The sequence below is a fragment of the Pelecanus crispus genome, chromosome 2 (assembly GCF_030463565.1).
Source record: "Pelecanus crispus isolate bPelCri1 chromosome 2, bPelCri1.pri, whole genome shotgun sequence".
In the NCBI taxonomy this organism is placed as follows: Eukaryota; Metazoa; Chordata; class Aves; order Pelecaniformes; family Pelecanidae; genus Pelecanus; species Pelecanus crispus.
This window is the reverse complement of record NC_134644.1, coordinates 24386317-24402882: the sequence shown is the minus strand read 5'-3', so window position 1 is coordinate 24402882 and position 16566 is coordinate 24386317. Positions and strand designations below refer to the sequence as shown.

Genomic DNA, 16566 nt, shown 5'->3' with positions numbered 1-16566 from the left:
AGTTAAAAATTAAGCTCAACTCAATAGGGAAGGTGAGGGAAAGAGCAAGAGGAAAAGGAAGAAGCTTCTTAGTAGTCGTAGCTGGAACCCATTCAAACTTAATTTCCTGTATAGGAACTTTAACATGCCATCCTATCACCTTTACGCTTTTTCTTTTTGCCCTTTTTTTTTTTTTCCCACCTCTCCTTACTTTCGCTACGCATATATATTCAGAAACCAAGCTTGCCATCCATTTTGGGGACAAGTGGCTGAGTATCTACTTACAAAAAAATATCCTCAAATCCAAACATCAGTGTAGCAGGTGGGGGCTGTCTGCCTTCCCAGGAGGCCAAAAGCAAGCCCAGGCTGCTGACGCACCACGGCGCTGCCTGCTGCCAGGCAGCTTTCTGGCTTTACCCTTCACACTCATGCAAGACAAGCATGGAATGGCAAGAAAAGGGTGACTAAATCCAACAATTTTTTCACAATGGTCCAAGAAGAAACTGCCATGGCTGAGTATCAGTAAATTCATTAAAAGCTCCCTCATCTTTGAAGAAAAATGGCATGAATTAAGACCTGACTCTTGTGTGGCCTTGGTTTACTTCCCAGCCCTGACCTAGACACTGTGCCATCTGGTCACTGCACTTTCTCTTTACTCCTGACCTTACCTTTTGCAGAATAGAAGTATCTTCCTCATACCATGACTAGAGAGTAAGCAACGAGTATTTCTTCTCCAAGGAAGATACACCCTTTTATTAATACTAACTTTTATTATACACTCAAGATGCTGTAAGAATAACTTAAAGAGATGCAACTCAGCAAGAGAAAGTGCTATTCCTTTTGGCAAACATATGCATCTCCTTCAAAGCCTTTGGGCTGTTAAAAGCTCTGGTGAATTTTCACAAGGCTTGGAGTAATGAAGGCTGTACTTTTACTATCTCCACAAAGACACATCAGAAAGTAAGCAATGATCAGCCCTGCAACCCAACGCTGGCAGATACTATTTGTTTATAGCCAGCCCCGAGATGTACCAACGCTCTTTCATGATGGACTATTTAGAGTATATCCTTACTAGCTGTTAATCTGTACCGCACTAGACAGAATGGCATAAAGTAATAGTTAGGCAATGAAATTTCTGCCCCGCATCAGCATCACGGTCAGGAAACACTGCTGTGCATTTGCTCCTCCTCCAACTCAATATATACCTTCTTGGAAATGCTAACATCACCACAGTTTTGTAAGGCACAGGCACGCCGATTAAACAATACCTGGACTGAAGAAACACCTGAGAGAGTTTGGCCATAAGAATTTGAGCTTTAACAATTTCCACTGTGCCATTAGGCTAGAGGTAAGGGAAGATGGCACTTTATCATTCTGAGTGGCTAACTGATGCAAGACTTAATACTTGAATGCATCAGATATTGAAAAGCATCTTTGTATATGTGCAATCATCCGTGGTAAAGAAAGATTCTCTACTGCTCAGAAGGAATCTACAGGGCTATCACTTATAAATAAGAGTTTGATATTAAGAGCTTATATACACTCTTTTTTGATTTTTCTTCACCACAGAAGAATTTATCAAAGTATGGAGTATTCACTTAAAAGTATGCATTAACTTGCACATGGGAATAACCATTACCTTTTTAGGACACCACTATGAAAACTGGTCTACTCTCTGTTACCTAGTCCCTCATCCCTCAAAACCCAAAGATTTTTTCTGTGCAGAAAGTTCACTTGTGACATGACACTGCTTCGATCCCCTTTCTAATGACAACATCTGCTGAGAGGGCTCACTCAGCTCTTCCGGCAGCAATAGCAAACTGTGCTTTTAAAAAAAAAAAAAAAAAAAAAAAGAGAGAATGTTACTGAAAGATTAACTACATACTCACAGGTAAAATTACTCATTAAAACAAGATCTGCAGCAAGATTTTGAACATAGCTGAAGAGTGCCAAGTAGTTTTTGCTGAGGTAAAGCTTCACAGATCAGATAGCTATTCATATCTGATCTAAAGAAGGAAGTCCTTATCTAATCAAATGTCTGGAAAAACTAATAGTTTTCAACAAGAATTTCAGTACATCAGGTTCTCTTCCTTCAACAACTGATTTTTAAAGTACCTTTACTAGTTTAATATTCCAAAGCCTGCTGCAGTTATAACTCAATAGCTTCCAGCATTAAGTAAACTTGAAATTCATCCCATTAGAAGCTCTTGCTCCTACTGCTTCAGGCTGCTTGAAGCAAGTGTATTTTTAATTTTCACGTAGACTGCTAACAACATTTACATCGCGTAAGTTTAATGCCACAGTTCCCTCTAAAAAGTTTTAACTAGCCGTATACTAAAGAATGAAACAACTATCCTGTAAGAACACAGGAAATTTTAACCTTTGGAGAAAATGAGCTTCTTCATGTTAAAGTTTTAATAGTAGGGAAAAAAGTAACAGTCCCTATACACAGGCACTCTGCAAAACAACGAAAATACAGCTCTCATTTCAAACATCTGTGTTCCTGGCTCCTGTAAATCATACATCATGAACCTAGAGACTGGCTCAACCTTAAGTTATTTGCCAGGACCTCGACTGCAGCACCACAAGCTGAAATAAGCTGAGTTGCAAGAATACTCTGGGTACTAGCAGTAAAGCTAAAAGAGCAAGTATATTGCTGTGCTTCACTGTGTCTGTCAACATTATTACCACAAGTAGCTTTTTAAACTACTGTAATATTTGTCCAGGTCAGCATGCTACTCAGCAGGTTTCAGAACTTGCCAGGAGCACAATTCAGAAGGAAGCAAAGAAAGCAACTGTTGCTCCCATCTTGAGCTGATGCCACCCATTCTGCAAACACAATGCGGCGCCTGGACAAGTTTATCACCCTGCTGCCCAGCAGCATGCTCCAGCCCTCGTCCGTCTCACCCCCTGCAGACCATCAGTCCTGTCTCCAGAGCTCCTGGACCCATTTATTTCCCTAGCAATGCTTGCCTAACTCAAACAGAAACAAGAAACAGCCATGAACGCTCCCTAGCAGACTCTCCTGCCCGTCTGCAGCAAAAGCACTCCAAGCCTTTCAAGATATGAGAGGGCCAACAGAGGGACAGAAAGAGGAAGGGTAGGATAAGGAATGAAAACTTCTTATCTCTTAGCAGACACCCTAATCTAGGAGACATCAATGCAAAAGTGCAGTAACTAAGGAAAGCAAGGCAATTATCTGGAGAAAAGCGGCAATCGCTCTGGCTGACAGACAGTTCAGAGAGGACTGACCAGGCACTATCAGACATCACGCGCTACTTACGCCAAATCGTCATTCAAGGCTAGCTGACAAAAGTTACTCTACCACAACACTATGCTAAGTGCCCAGTACTGCCCTTCACAGTTCTTCAGTGTTTAAATGGGCCAAAGTGCATAATTTCCTCTCACGCCATTTAGGACATCCAAAAAGCAAAGAAAAGATGACTCGGGTACTAACCCACCCATTAACCTACACCTAGGAGAAACACTCACGAGCACTACATCTCACAGATCACTTGAGCTGAAACTGTGGATGAAGCTCTGTTTAAACTACCAGGCAGGGCACAAACTGGAGTATCTGAGGCAGGGACAAAAACCTGTCCTGATGGAGACAGTCTCAGCTGAAAGCATCTCAAATCATCTGCCAGTACCTAGGTCCGCATCTGCCAGTATTCACTGCTCTAATGCATTTTTTTCATCTAGTGTAGGCAATTAGTTTTCAAGGAATTCTTTATGCTTTTTCTTTGAGCAATGGGGTGGTACCACATTTTCAGACAACAGCCGCTCCTTTGAGCGGTTAACTTTTAAAACAGTTAACTTGCTAAATGTTGTGCCCTACATCTTATGCTATAGTTCTACAAACAATTTAATCCTGCATCAACTGGCACTGCTACCATGAAGTCCTTGTTTTCCCTTATCAGCTCCTCTCAGCCCATTCCTCTGCACCAGCATTTGTGTAATTCCCGATGAATCCAACTGGGGAAGTGATCCAGGTGAAGACTGAACTGGCGCATACAGGAGTTTTCAGTTGGATAACTTCCTCGATCTGGTTTACCACATCGCTACACAAATGCCAGTAAGACAAAACAGACAAAGGTGAGAGTAACAATGCAGCTTCATCCTGAATAAATCAACTCTTGGGAACACAAAGCTAATTAAAGACATGGAAAAAACATGTAGACAAGCCCAAACAACTCTGCAAGCCTCCTTACTTGTTTCTAAACCTTTCTTTTTGTTTATTTACTCTTGGGAGTGAAACACTTAGGCTCATAATACTACAAAGACAAATGGTTTAGAAATGTAAATAGACAGTAACTCTTGTCCAAGTCTTGAGAAATGCCAGATAACCCAGCCAGGTAATCCAAGAGTGTGCGTTTCTTCACACAGCTTATTACATATTTAGTAGCTCTAAGGCTGAGCCAGAGGGCAACACCACGCTGATGAAACTTCCAGTTATAGTATGAGGGAGGATTCATCAGACTAAATGGGATTACAAACAGCGTTGTCTAGGCTGCCATGCTAGTCAGTGGAGGTCCACACAGCATGATTCATCTGACCAAATATGCTTACTCCAGGTGACAGGAATGACACTCGGCTGCATTAGCTGAAAAGATTAGATCTTCATGTCTGTAAAAGGACCGTGGATGACTAGCTAAGATGTAGACACTTGCAGACTGCAGACACCTTAGTTAGGTGAGATGCCTCCTACCCTGGATGACAACTGCATATCCCTCACATGAGAAGTCTTACATTCATATATCAAGTACAGACTGAGTTATGAGATGTTTAGATCTTAACCTTTTAGTTTGCACAACTGTTCATGGTATGGTAGAGAGCAAGAGGGCCCGACAAAACTGCTGATACATTATTTTCCTCCCAGCAGCAGTCCAAATACAGCATTTACCTTAATTTGCTGTTGCTTTATTATCAAGCAAGTCTCACATCATCATTTGAGAAATACTTGTTGCTCTATTAGTATATGCTCTTGCTTATAGAGGATGAAAGACACCATTTTTTTCAGTAATGACAATCACAAAGGTGGGATGAAACAAGAGGGAGCTCCCAACACTGCTATCACCTCTGTTAATTACTGCATGAAGAAGAAAGGCCTCTGTTTTCTCTAACAAAGCAGGAGTACCTTATGCCTCTACCTCTTATTTATCTCAGCATTTACTAAGTGTCAAGGTGAGCTCCCCTCCACTCTTAAACATTGCTATCATATTACTCACACCTACCACACAGTACAGTAGTTCTCAGCACTTCTGCAGCCAGCACTTAAGAAAACTGGAAGCATTTTGCACGTTATTGGATTCAGCTCCTTTGTTGTCCCCAAGCCAAAAGGATGCTGCTACTTCCTTCCCCTTGGCTTCCCCTGCCCCGTGCTCCATTTCCTCCCTGCTAACTGCAGTTGCCGCTGTGTCTTCTCATAGCCTGGTTCCCACAGGGCAGAGAGGCTGAGGGTGGCCCCTACAAGAGTCACCCCAAGTCCAGCAAGGCCTATGTGGGGTCCCCTCTCCTGTTACGTGCTCTTACAACCATCACAGCAGCACAGCAGAGCATGGTGCACGTTCCTACTCACAGTGAGAAGAAGGGTTCAACTCCTGGTGTGTGAGGTATACAGATAATGGATAAAGACAGGATTTCACTCCCTAGTATGCCTCCACAGTATGGCACAGGCAGTGACAGCTCACAGAACTGCAAAAGCTAAGAGCAGGAACAATTAAAAGATAGCTTCAGTGTTGGATTTCCAGGGACTTTCGTGTCCTGCCTGCAGAGACTGCTTCTATTCAAAACACACTTTATATCCACAGCAGTTTTGTTTAAATATACCCAATCCCCCAAGTAGCTAGTGAGGGAGCCACATTTACAGACTATACTGTGCATAAATGAATTTTTCCTTCAGATCGTCTCAAGATCCGTTGGTCTTCAAGCTAGCAAAAAAGTGACACGGGTATATCTGAACCGGAACATTGGCATTTTACATGAAATGAAAATATAGCTCTATGTTGAAATATACTTAAATACTACTTTCAAGGGCTCAGACTCGCCATTACCTCAAATATGCTTCTGTCTTAATATTTTAAAGTGAAAGATTCAATGCACTTATTAAAAGCAACAAGAAATTACAGTATGTTCACATTCTTAGGGCTCTGTATTAACAAATATATATGTACCTTTCCAGTTTCCAATAAAACTAAAGATGGTGTTTTTAAAAAGCATGTGTGTAATGCTTATTACCCATGCACAAGCTGCCAGATATTACATTAACTGAAAACTTAATGTAAACCAGCTTACAGGAAAATGTTTCTGGAATTTCTGAAGGGAAAAAAAAAAAGCAGCACTCAGTTCTCTTTGGTATTTCCCAAAACAAAATGTTTTAGTGTGTATTATTAGTGTGTATTATATTTAGTACTATTAAACCATTTGTTCTAGTAAACACAACCCTTTACACAGGCTTCTTGCCTCCCTTATTTGTGCTCCCTGATAGGTAAACAGTAAAACCACTGAGACCTGTGGGAGAGGCAGAACACCGACACTGCAGTTCTCTCAGAAGTTGCCTTTCTTCATATCTAAAGGCAGAACTGATATATACTGGAGCAAAGGGAAAATTAATGCTACAAAAAATGCAGCTTGCATAAGGTAATCAGCATATAAGGTAACAGAAATACCGAGAGTGCACACTTTGATTTCAAGTTGCAGGTATTTTTGAGAGATTATTTAGTTTGCCTTTTGCTGACTGGAAAAAGAACTGTCTCCCTAAATTATAAGCTCAAGGTACATGACACAATTGTATTGATCAAATGTACTAGAGTAATTTACAGACTACAGGAGGATGCACAGCTAGCTCACTACCCTGGACTTCAGGAGAGCAGACTTTGGCTTCCTCAGGGATCTGCTTGATCATGGGATAAAGCCCTGGAGGGAAGAGGGGCCCAAGAAAGCTGGTTAACATTCAAGGATCACCTCCTCCAAGCTCAGGAGCGATGCATCCCAACAAAGAGGAAGACAGGTAAAAACACCAGGAGGCCTGCATGGGTGAACAAGGAGCTCCTGGACAAACTCAGATACAAAAAGGAAGCCTAGAGAGTCAAAGCAAGGACAGGTAGCCTGGGAGGAATACAGGTTAGGAAAGTTAAAGCCCTGATAGAATTAAATCTGGCCAGGGACGTCAAGGGCGACACGAAAAGCTTCTATAGGTATGTCGGTGATAAAAGGAAGACTAGGGAAAATGTGGACCCTCTTTGGACGGAAACAGGAGGCCTGGTTACCCAGGATATGGAGAAGGCTGAGGTACTCAACTTTTTTGCCTCAGTCTTCACCAGCAAGCGCTCAAGCCACACTGCCCATGTCGCAGAACGCGAAGGCAAGGACTGGGAGAATGAAGAACTGCCCACTGTAGGAGAAGATCGGGTTCGAGACCATCTAAGGAACCTGAAAGTGCACAGGTCCACGGGACCTGATGAGATGCATCCGCAGGGTCCTGAGGGAACTGGCGAATGAAGTTGCTAAGCCACTATCTATCACATTTGAGAAGTCATGGCAGTCCAGTGAAGTTCCCGCTGACTGGAAAAGGGGAAACATAACCCCCGTTTTTAAAAAAGGAAAAAGGGAAGACCCGGGGAACTACAGGTCAGTCAGTCTCACCTCCTTGCCTGGCAAGATCATAGAGCAGATCCTCCTGGAAACTATGCTAAGGCACGTGGAAAATAAGGAAGTGACTGGTGACAGCCAACATGGCTTCACTAAGGGCAAATCACGCCTGATAAATTTGGTGGCCTCCTACAACAGATTACAGCATTTGCAGATAAGGGAAGAGCAACCAATATCGTCTACTTGGACTTGTGCAAAGCATTTGAGCCTGTCCCGCACGACATCCTTGTCTCTAAATTGGAGAGACATGGATTTGACAGATGGACTACTTTGTGGATAAGGAATTGGCTGGATGGTCACACTCAAGGAGCTGTGGTCAACAGCTCGATGTCCAAGTAGAGATCAGTGATGAGTGGCATTCCTCAGGGGTTGGTACTGGGACCAGCGCTGTTTAACATCTTTGTCGGCAACATGGACAGTGGAATTAAGCGCACCCTCAGCAAGTTTGCAGACAACACCAAGCTGAGTGGTGTGGTTGAAACGCTGGAGGGACGGGATGCCACCCAGAGGGACCTTGACAGGCTAGAGAGGTGGGCCTGTACAAACCCCATGAAATTCAACAAGGCCAAATGCAAGGTCCTGCACACGGACTGGGGCAATCCCAAGCACAAATACAGGCTGGGCGGAGAACGGACTGGGAACAGCTCTGAGGAGAAGGATTTGGGGGTGTTAGCTGATGAGAAGCTGAACATGAGCCGGCAATGTGCGCTTGCAGCCCAGAAAGCCAACCGTATCCTGGGCTGCATCAAAAGAAGCACGACCAGCAGGTCGAGGGAGGTGATTCTGCCCCTCTACTCTGCTCTCATGAGACCCCACCTGGAGTATTGTGTTCAGGTCTGGGGCCCCCAACATAATAAGGACATGGACCTGTTGAAGAGAGTCCAGAGGAGGGCCACGAAGATGATCAGGGGGCTGAAGCACATCCCCTCTGAGGACAGGCTGAGAGAGTTGGGGTTCTTTAGCCTAGAGAAGAGAAGGCTCTGCGGAGACCTTATAGCAGCATTCCAGTACCTGAAAGGGCCCTACAGGAAAGATGGGGAGGGACTCTTTATCAGGGCGTGTACTGATAGGACGAGGGGTAATGGCTTTAAACTGAAAGAGAGTAGATTTAGATTAGATATTAGAAAGAAATTCTTCACTGTGAGGGTGGTGAGGCACTGGAACAGGTTGCCAAGAGAAGTTGTGGATGCCCCATCCCTGGAAGTGTTCAAGGCCAGGTTGGATGGGGCTTTGAGCAACCTGATCCAGTGGAAGGTGTCCCTGCCCATGGCAGGGGGGTGACCTTTAAGGTCCCTAGGTGACCTTTATGGTCCCTTCCAACCCAGACCATTTTATGAATTTGAGATATGTGGAAAACCAGCATCGTTCCCAACCGTACAGCTATCCAATAGCCAAACTTCAAGCAGGGTTGTTAAGAAATGCCATTAAAGCTGAACTACTAAGCTGACAGGTACTGTGCATACCTATACTGACATGACATATACTGACATGCATAGAGTTTCCTTGCTATGCATTTTCTTCTCAGTTTTCTTCACACACCAAGACTGTGGCTAGTCATTGCCCACAGAAAACAAGAGTAAAAAACTAATCTGAAGTTTGTACTAACAGGAAGCAGAGTGACGTTTCTGCTCTTCCACGCACCAAAGCCACTGGCAATTTCTTAAGTTTTCCAACAAACCTAAAAGCACAATCCTTCTTCCTCCCCAGCACACAAATACATATACCCAGGCTTTTGTTAAATTAACAAGCATATGGTAAAATCGCATTTCATTGCTACCAGAAACCTCTCCTGTAGAGAGGGGACTGCTATTTGAAACCATTCACTTGGCCAGAAGTTGGCACAGAAAGCAGCCATCCCTAAAAATTTCATGAACCAGGTTCTAGTCTCAAGCAGTAAGAGGTGTCTGCCTGAGGTTTAAAGAAAAAACAAGTGGACAAATGACCACAGGGAAAGGTAGCATGTGAATTTGCTGTCACTTGACAAGTACATACACACATTATTTAAGGTAAATTGAATCACTTACTGCAAGGTATTACAAGCCAAAAGGGTGAACACAAATGTTGAGCAGAAAAAGACCACAATTTAAACCCTCAGCTCACCTAGGTAACTTGTTCATCTGACTGAGTGAAATCAGTTACTAGGCACTTGCAGGCATTAGTAGTTCAAGGTAAACATGAAAAAAAAAAAAATTGAGTGCTTACCCAGATCTGATAACTGATAAGACCAACAAATACCTCATCCTCATTAAAATTTTACAATACTATCTAGTACTAGGTAAACAATTTCCTCCTCCACTAAAATAAAACATCTTTTGTACTGCTTTAGAGCAATTTAGTGTCTACTCTTATGAGTCCATTTGTGTTCTCAACGAAATAAATGTTTGCATCTGAAGGTCATTAGTAATTTGCAGCTGACTGAGAAGAGACAGTACAGCAGTGCAAGATGCAAGAGAGAAAGACTTTATTTCTGTATCACCTAAACTTTAAAAAAAAAAAAGCCAACAACTTGAGGGTCTCCTCACAGCTGTTACTGTGCTGTCCAGAAAAGAAGCCTTTACAAAATGTCCAGCTGAAACAGTTGTGAAATTAGCTTTCACAATGTCAAGTAATGTAATGGCTGTTTGCAGGCAGGCAGGCAATTCTAAACAGCAGCACTCGAGCATCAACCCTCCTGTCCCCCATGCACACAGAGGGAGAAGATACTGCGGATTCTGACTAAGCAGCAACAGCTGAAGTTTCATTCACCATCATATTAGGAAAAAAAGTATCTGCCTGATCTTCTTCTAGGACTATGAAGGTGGGACATTCTGGAGCACATTCATCTACTGGCAGGCTAGCCCTTGAACTGGGTGCTATTATCACTCAAATGTTGGTTTATTATTCAATAACTTCTTAATTTTGAGCAACTAATGAAATACGAAGACCAATGAAGACATGAATTAAAATCAGTACCCACAACAGCACAGAAAAGTCATACTGGACTTCTGCACTACAACACAATATTCTAGGATTTCTCTTAAAAGAGCATCCCTAGCATCTACGAATGAATCATCCTCAGCTACTGGGAAGCAAAGTTTACAGGCGACAAAGAAATTTAACCCCTTCTCAAATTACACTCATTTTGCTTACCTTCTCCCTGGGTTAGTGTTACCTCTTCATATAATTCTTAATTCCTACTTGCCAAAGCTCCCTAAGTTTAAAAGCGATCTGTTCATATGAAGAAAACTCACTGTGTATTTTGTCTGTACTCATCAGACAAATCACCGATTCCCAACAGGAATGCAGCTTAAGGGTTGGTATGTTTTTTTGTTTTAATTAAAATTTTTTACACATTCATTTCAGTATTCAAACCAATTTAAGTTCTGGAATACCTGACAGAACAATTAAAAAACAAACCCACCAAAAAAACTCAAACCCGTAATTTAGTCCTCACCTGAAACACTTGTCAGGTTTTAAGTATTTGAGAGAAGTTAAAGCAGTAAAGCCTTGCCAGTGCTAAAGTGTACCTTCATGGCCTTCTAACCACCTCACTGCTGGGGCTCTAAGCATCTACACTGACAAAAATGAACAACTCATCTGTGTGGGTTTTACCATATTAAAGAAAATATAAGTTACTGAAACTTAGAGGGTACCTCTGTAACCTTCAGAGGCCACAACAGATCTGCATAATGAATCAAATAAGGTAACAGCATGCCAAAGTCATCCAATTCTCTAAATAGGGTGCTAAATGCAGAGCTTAATTACCAGTACTTTCCATATTCACACATTATGTAATCAGTCTGCCCAAGCAGAATTTGAAGCTGGGACTGTCTGAACATACGGCCGAGAGCAGCGAAAAGAGAGAAATGCTCGATGCAAAGCATCGCTCCTCATCCCTTCCTTAACCAGAACACTCACTACAAATCCCACCTTCAAATAGCTCCAAAGCCAAGACCTATTTTTGTGTCTGTTAACGCAGGCATGGAACATCTTAGCTGAGTCTCATCTCATCTGTCCCAGCACAAGGAGGGCTCTCGGCCCTAGTCTCTTGTAACCTGTCCAATAATAAATATTGCAGCTGAAGCAATTACTCCCTGATGGCATCCTCTGGCTTTTTCACATCCACTTTCATTCCAATCCCTTGGTTTTTCACTAGCCTCTTCCCAGCCACACGGGAAAGTCAGTCATCTGCAAACATCCCTGAACTTTGGCAATGGCCCTTCACCTGTAGCTACAACTATCACCACGGTGCTAAAAGGGCAGGAGGCAGAAACAGTTGGTTTAGGTTTTACAACCATTTAGCACTTACTGTCCTCAGTATACAAACAAGGAACGTGCCTGGTACCAAAACTCTTTTCCCCAGAAGACGTTCACACCTGACTATTAGGAACTTACACAAGGCTACAAGCTGGCATTGCATAAAGTTTCAAAAAAAGACCCATGGTAAGTAGCTGGTAACTAGTGAGCAGAATACATTTCAATACGAGATTAGTGGATTACATATCTACTTACCAATGTACATGTCCAAAAAGTAAAGACTGGGCTCGTACAATTAGACTTTGGAAAATGATGCTCTCTATGAAAACTCAGATGTTCTTACATGGAAGATAAAACTAGATCATTCTATTCAGATGGAAATGTTCTCTACTCAGTGGCATAGCTGCTATTACTAAAATAATCAGTTATCAGGCTTGATGCGGATGTAGCAGCTATAGAGACAAGTCTTTCCACATACCATGAATTGAGCTTGACAAGAGAAGATGAGATCGACAGGGCAGTTGAAAGGCACTAATTTTGCCAATACCTCACCACTTTGATCACATATATGAAAGAGATTTTCTGTATGACACAGAATTTACAATAGATTTTGATATTACCTTGGTATCTGAAGTGCTACCTTCAAGGGATGAACACAGTTCTGGTTTTCTGGCACGCCTATCAATAAACTCAATATAGTCCCAAGTTTACTGGCCTTTGAGTTACAGTTTAGCACTTCTTATTCCAGAACTGCTATTGTCCTGTCCTTAAAAAAAGGCAGAATCTGACATTACATTTGATGTCAGATTGCCTAGTGTGGTAGGTTTTGCTACAAGATACCAATACCTTTTGAATGCCCCGCATGAGAGCACAGGCCCACCTAGATCTTACTTCGTATACTGCAAATACAACCACAAAAGGAAGAGTTCAGAAAGGTTACTCTCAACGTTTTCCTTCTTGCGGCAAACATTGTTTACTGATTCTTACTGACACGCGAGACAGGAAAGCTTAGAGGAAACAGTACTTTTGGCGTGATGTACTTCCACCGCACCGCAGCGGGAAGGACGCTGCCAACCCGTCGCCCCGAAGGCTAAGCGGGCGCACGGTCTCCCATCCCAGACGACACGGTTAGCCACTTGACAACGCACGCCACGAGGCCAGCGCTGACCCTGGGGGTGGACGCGTTTCCTCCCAGCACGTTTTGGACCCTTAGGTAGACAAGTTTCCCGCTTCCTGACATAGCCGTGGTCCCAGCAGGCGCGATGCTGCCGCAGGATCCCCGGCGGAGCCCGGCGGAGGAGGCCGAGGGCAAGGTTGCCGCCGAAGGCAAGGCCGCCACCGAAGGCAAGGCCGAGGGCAAGCAGGGCGCGGGGAGCATCTCCTCCGCCGAGTGTCCCCCCGAGGTGAGGGCTGGAGGGCAGGTGCACCTCGCCGCCGAGGGGACGCCCCACCGCGGCACCTGTGAGGATCGGGGCAGAGCTGCCCACGGCCGGACCCCGGCCCGGCCCAGGAGGACCGGGACCTGCCCCAGGTGCCGGGGGAGCCGCCGCGGCCTCCCGGGGGGCTCGGGCACTGCCCCGCTGCGGCTTCTGCTGCCGCCCGGGCGGGGGCGGAGAGGGCGGCCGACCCTGCCGGGCCGGGGAAGCGCCTCTCCCCGGCTGCCGAGGGGCGCCGCGGCCGCCCGGCGCCGTGACAGGCCCCCGCCCGGCCGGCGGGCAGCCCACCGCGCCGAACAAAAGGCCCGGCCGAGGCCCGGAAACGTCCCGGGGCGGCGGGCCGAGCCGCGCCGCCAGCCCGGGGGGCGAACCCGCAGCCCGGCGGCCCCGCACGGCCGGGGACAGGGCCTGCGGCCGCCGGTGCCCCTCAGCCCGCCTCTCACCGCCGCGTCGGGCCCTGCAGCAGGCACGGCGGGGAGGGGGGCAGCCGGGGGATAAGGACGCAGTGCAACAGCTCCGGCGGCGCTGAGGGAGGGAGGGAGGGGGCAGCACAACGCGGCCAGCGGCAGCCCCTGCCCCTTCCGTTAACAAAAGCTCCCCGGCCGCGGGGCTCGCACCCGCCGCGGGGCTGCCTTCACCGCCCCGGGCCTGGGGGTCTGCAGCGGGCGGCGCCCCGCGGGCGGCGGGAGCCGGGAGCGGTCTCGCATCGCCGCCCCCCCCCCGCAAACCCCCGGCCCGGCCCCCCCAAGTTTTCCGCCGCCCGCACAATGCAGCCCCCCGCCGCCCCGGGGGCCACCGCACAAAGCAGGCCAGTCCCGCCGCCCTTCCCGCACCGACCTTGAGCCGCCTCGGGCGCCCCTAAGGTTTTGGTCACCGCCTTCCACACGTTGCAGCCCAGCAGGCAGAGGAGAAGCGCCGCCGACCTGCTCATTTCCACCCGCCGCCGCCAGCCGCCGCCAGGGAGGGAATCGCCGCCGGAGCCGCTGCCCGGAGGAGGAGGAGGAGGAGGAGAAAGAGCCGCATCAGGGGCTGGCCCGCTCCGCGCCTCCCTCCATGTTGCCGTGCGCTGCCCCTCCTGCTTTCTCCGCCTGCTGCATTGTCGTCCCGCCGCTGCGCCCCGGCCTCCGCGTCCCGCGCTGTCCCCCCGGGCGGGCGGAGGCGGGGGGAAAGGAGAGGCGGGAGCGCTCCGCGGCCCCGGCTGCCTGTCTGGTTTTATTTTTTTAATTTTTTTTTTTTTTCCCCCCCCCGGTCTCCCGGCAGGGGCAGCCAGGCTCCGCCGCCCGCTCCTTAACCCTTTGCGGCACCCCCTGCCCCGCGCGGCGCGCCCGGCGGCACAGCGCCCCCTGCCGGCCGCGCCGCGCCCCGCCCTGCCCTCCCGGCCCGGCGAGGGGCCGCGGCTCCCCGGCCAGCGGCGGGGCCAGCGGCGGGGCCTGCCGGGCGGCCATGCCGGCCCCCGCCCAGCCCCGCCGCCCCGGCTGCCGCCCGGGGGGAAGCGTATGACCCCGGCGGGGAGCCCAGGTCCCCCCCTGGCCAGGTGCTGCCGCGCTTACCTGCCGCGGGGGCCGGGTCCCGCCCGGCCGCGCCCGCCGCCGCCGCCCCCCCCGCCCCTTCAGCGACTGCAAAATGGCCTCCTCGGTGGCACCGGCCCGGGCCGCGGCGGCTCGCTCGCCTTCAGCCGCAGCCCAGCGGGAGGGACGAGGGGGAAGACGGACGTGGTGCCTTATAATGGCACGGCTGAGACGTGTCGAGTCACAGGGTCCCCCGCGGCCCGGCCGCCGCTGCCGCGCACGGCCCCCCGGCCCGGTCCCCTGCTGCTGATGGTGTATGTAAAGCGGGGTTTTTTTTTTTAAAGAAAAAAAAAAAGGCAAGCAAAGAACATCAGAAAATGCATCCATCTACTGGTTTTTATACAAAAACGCTGTTGCAAACTGCGCACGAAAGGCAAACTTTGGGGTTGAAACGCTGGCATTGAGGCTGACGCTGGCCAGGGCTGCGCCCCGGGCTCGCCGAAGCCCCGGGACGCGGCAGCGCGGTGGCCCCCAGCGCCCCGGGCACGGCGGCAGCAGCCCCGCCGGAACTGCAGCGGGGGCAGGGGCAGCCTCCCCGGGGCTTTCTCCCGGGTGTATTTTGCACCGCCCGTAAAAGCATCCCTCGGTGCCCTTTTCTCCGGGCCAGCTGGGACGGACCCCAGGGCCGCAGCGCTCGCTCCGCCCTTCCCGGGCTCCGCTGAGCAGTGCGCGTCCTAGGGCAGGGGGAACGGGCGCTGCTCACGTTCCCTCCAGCGCGGGACTGCTGCCGCGGACAGCTATCACGGCAAGGCTTTACACAGCTGTGCAAAGCAAAGCCTCTGCCCCACCGGCTCACGGATTTCCCACGATCTGCTCCCAAACCCTGCCAATGCTTCAGTTCGCCTGGAAGACTGAAGTTTCTATACCTGCAAGTTTAATCCCTCACAGAGGTGTCTTAAAGCTTCAGGTTTTATTTGTACCGCCTATTCTTAAATAAAATCTGCCATAAAAATGCATTATACATTTACTTTTAGAAAGCAGTACAGTTGTTTGTCACTTCAGTATTTGACCAGAGTAGCTATACGACAAGCTACAGGTTGTTCCTTCTGTGAAACTCTTGTGCCCCAGAAGTGTTAAAACTGATTTTCCGGTTCCTTTTTAGAGATGCTCCAATTGCTTACAAGATATTTCACTCTGGTTTTACTATTAAGTTGTTCAAATACATTTTCTGAGAGTTGATAAATACAGTGTAGACGCTGCAACTTTATCTTTTTATCCTGAGAATTTAGAGGATTTATTTGTAGAGCTCGGTCCTATAAGAAAAGTAGGTACAAAAAGGCTATTCAGTTCACAGAGGAGACCAAATGAGCAAATACAGATCATCTGATCTTACTCCTGCTTGCCATAGAACAAAGACTTCAATATTGTAAACTCATGTCATGTCTAAACAGTTACCATGTACCAAGCAAGGTCTGAAAAGCCCGGTGGATTTATAACAAAACTGATCAAAGTTTAGGGGCTGTTAGTGACTGTGAGGCAACTCCTTCCTAAAGAATGAAGGTTGGCCACCTGGTATATAATCACATATTATACAGCATCTTTTCTGAGATCCCATTTCCCTTTCTCTGGATGTCCATGGATTTAAATTAGCATAAATAAGATGAGCCCATAGCTAGAAACTTATATAAAACCTATTTCTGTCCATAAGGAAAGCTAAAGCCATTTGTTACAAAGAGGAACATGCATTTTCCTGAATA

The 16566-nt window shown here is 47.5% G+C and overlaps 1 protein-coding gene across 1 annotated transcript in view; it reads right to left on the bottom strand.

The window, feature by feature from the left end:
* Positions 1-14232, bottom strand: part of FAM171A1 (family with sequence similarity 171 member A1) — a 90676-nt gene extending 76444 nt beyond the window's left edge. Inside the window, exon 1 of the mRNA XM_075705983.1 lies at positions 14139-14232. Coding sequence (XP_075562098.1) covers positions 14139-14232 — 94 coding nt within the window. The remainder of the gene's footprint in view (positions 1-14138) is intronic.
* Positions 14233-16566: the final 2334 nt, after the last annotated feature.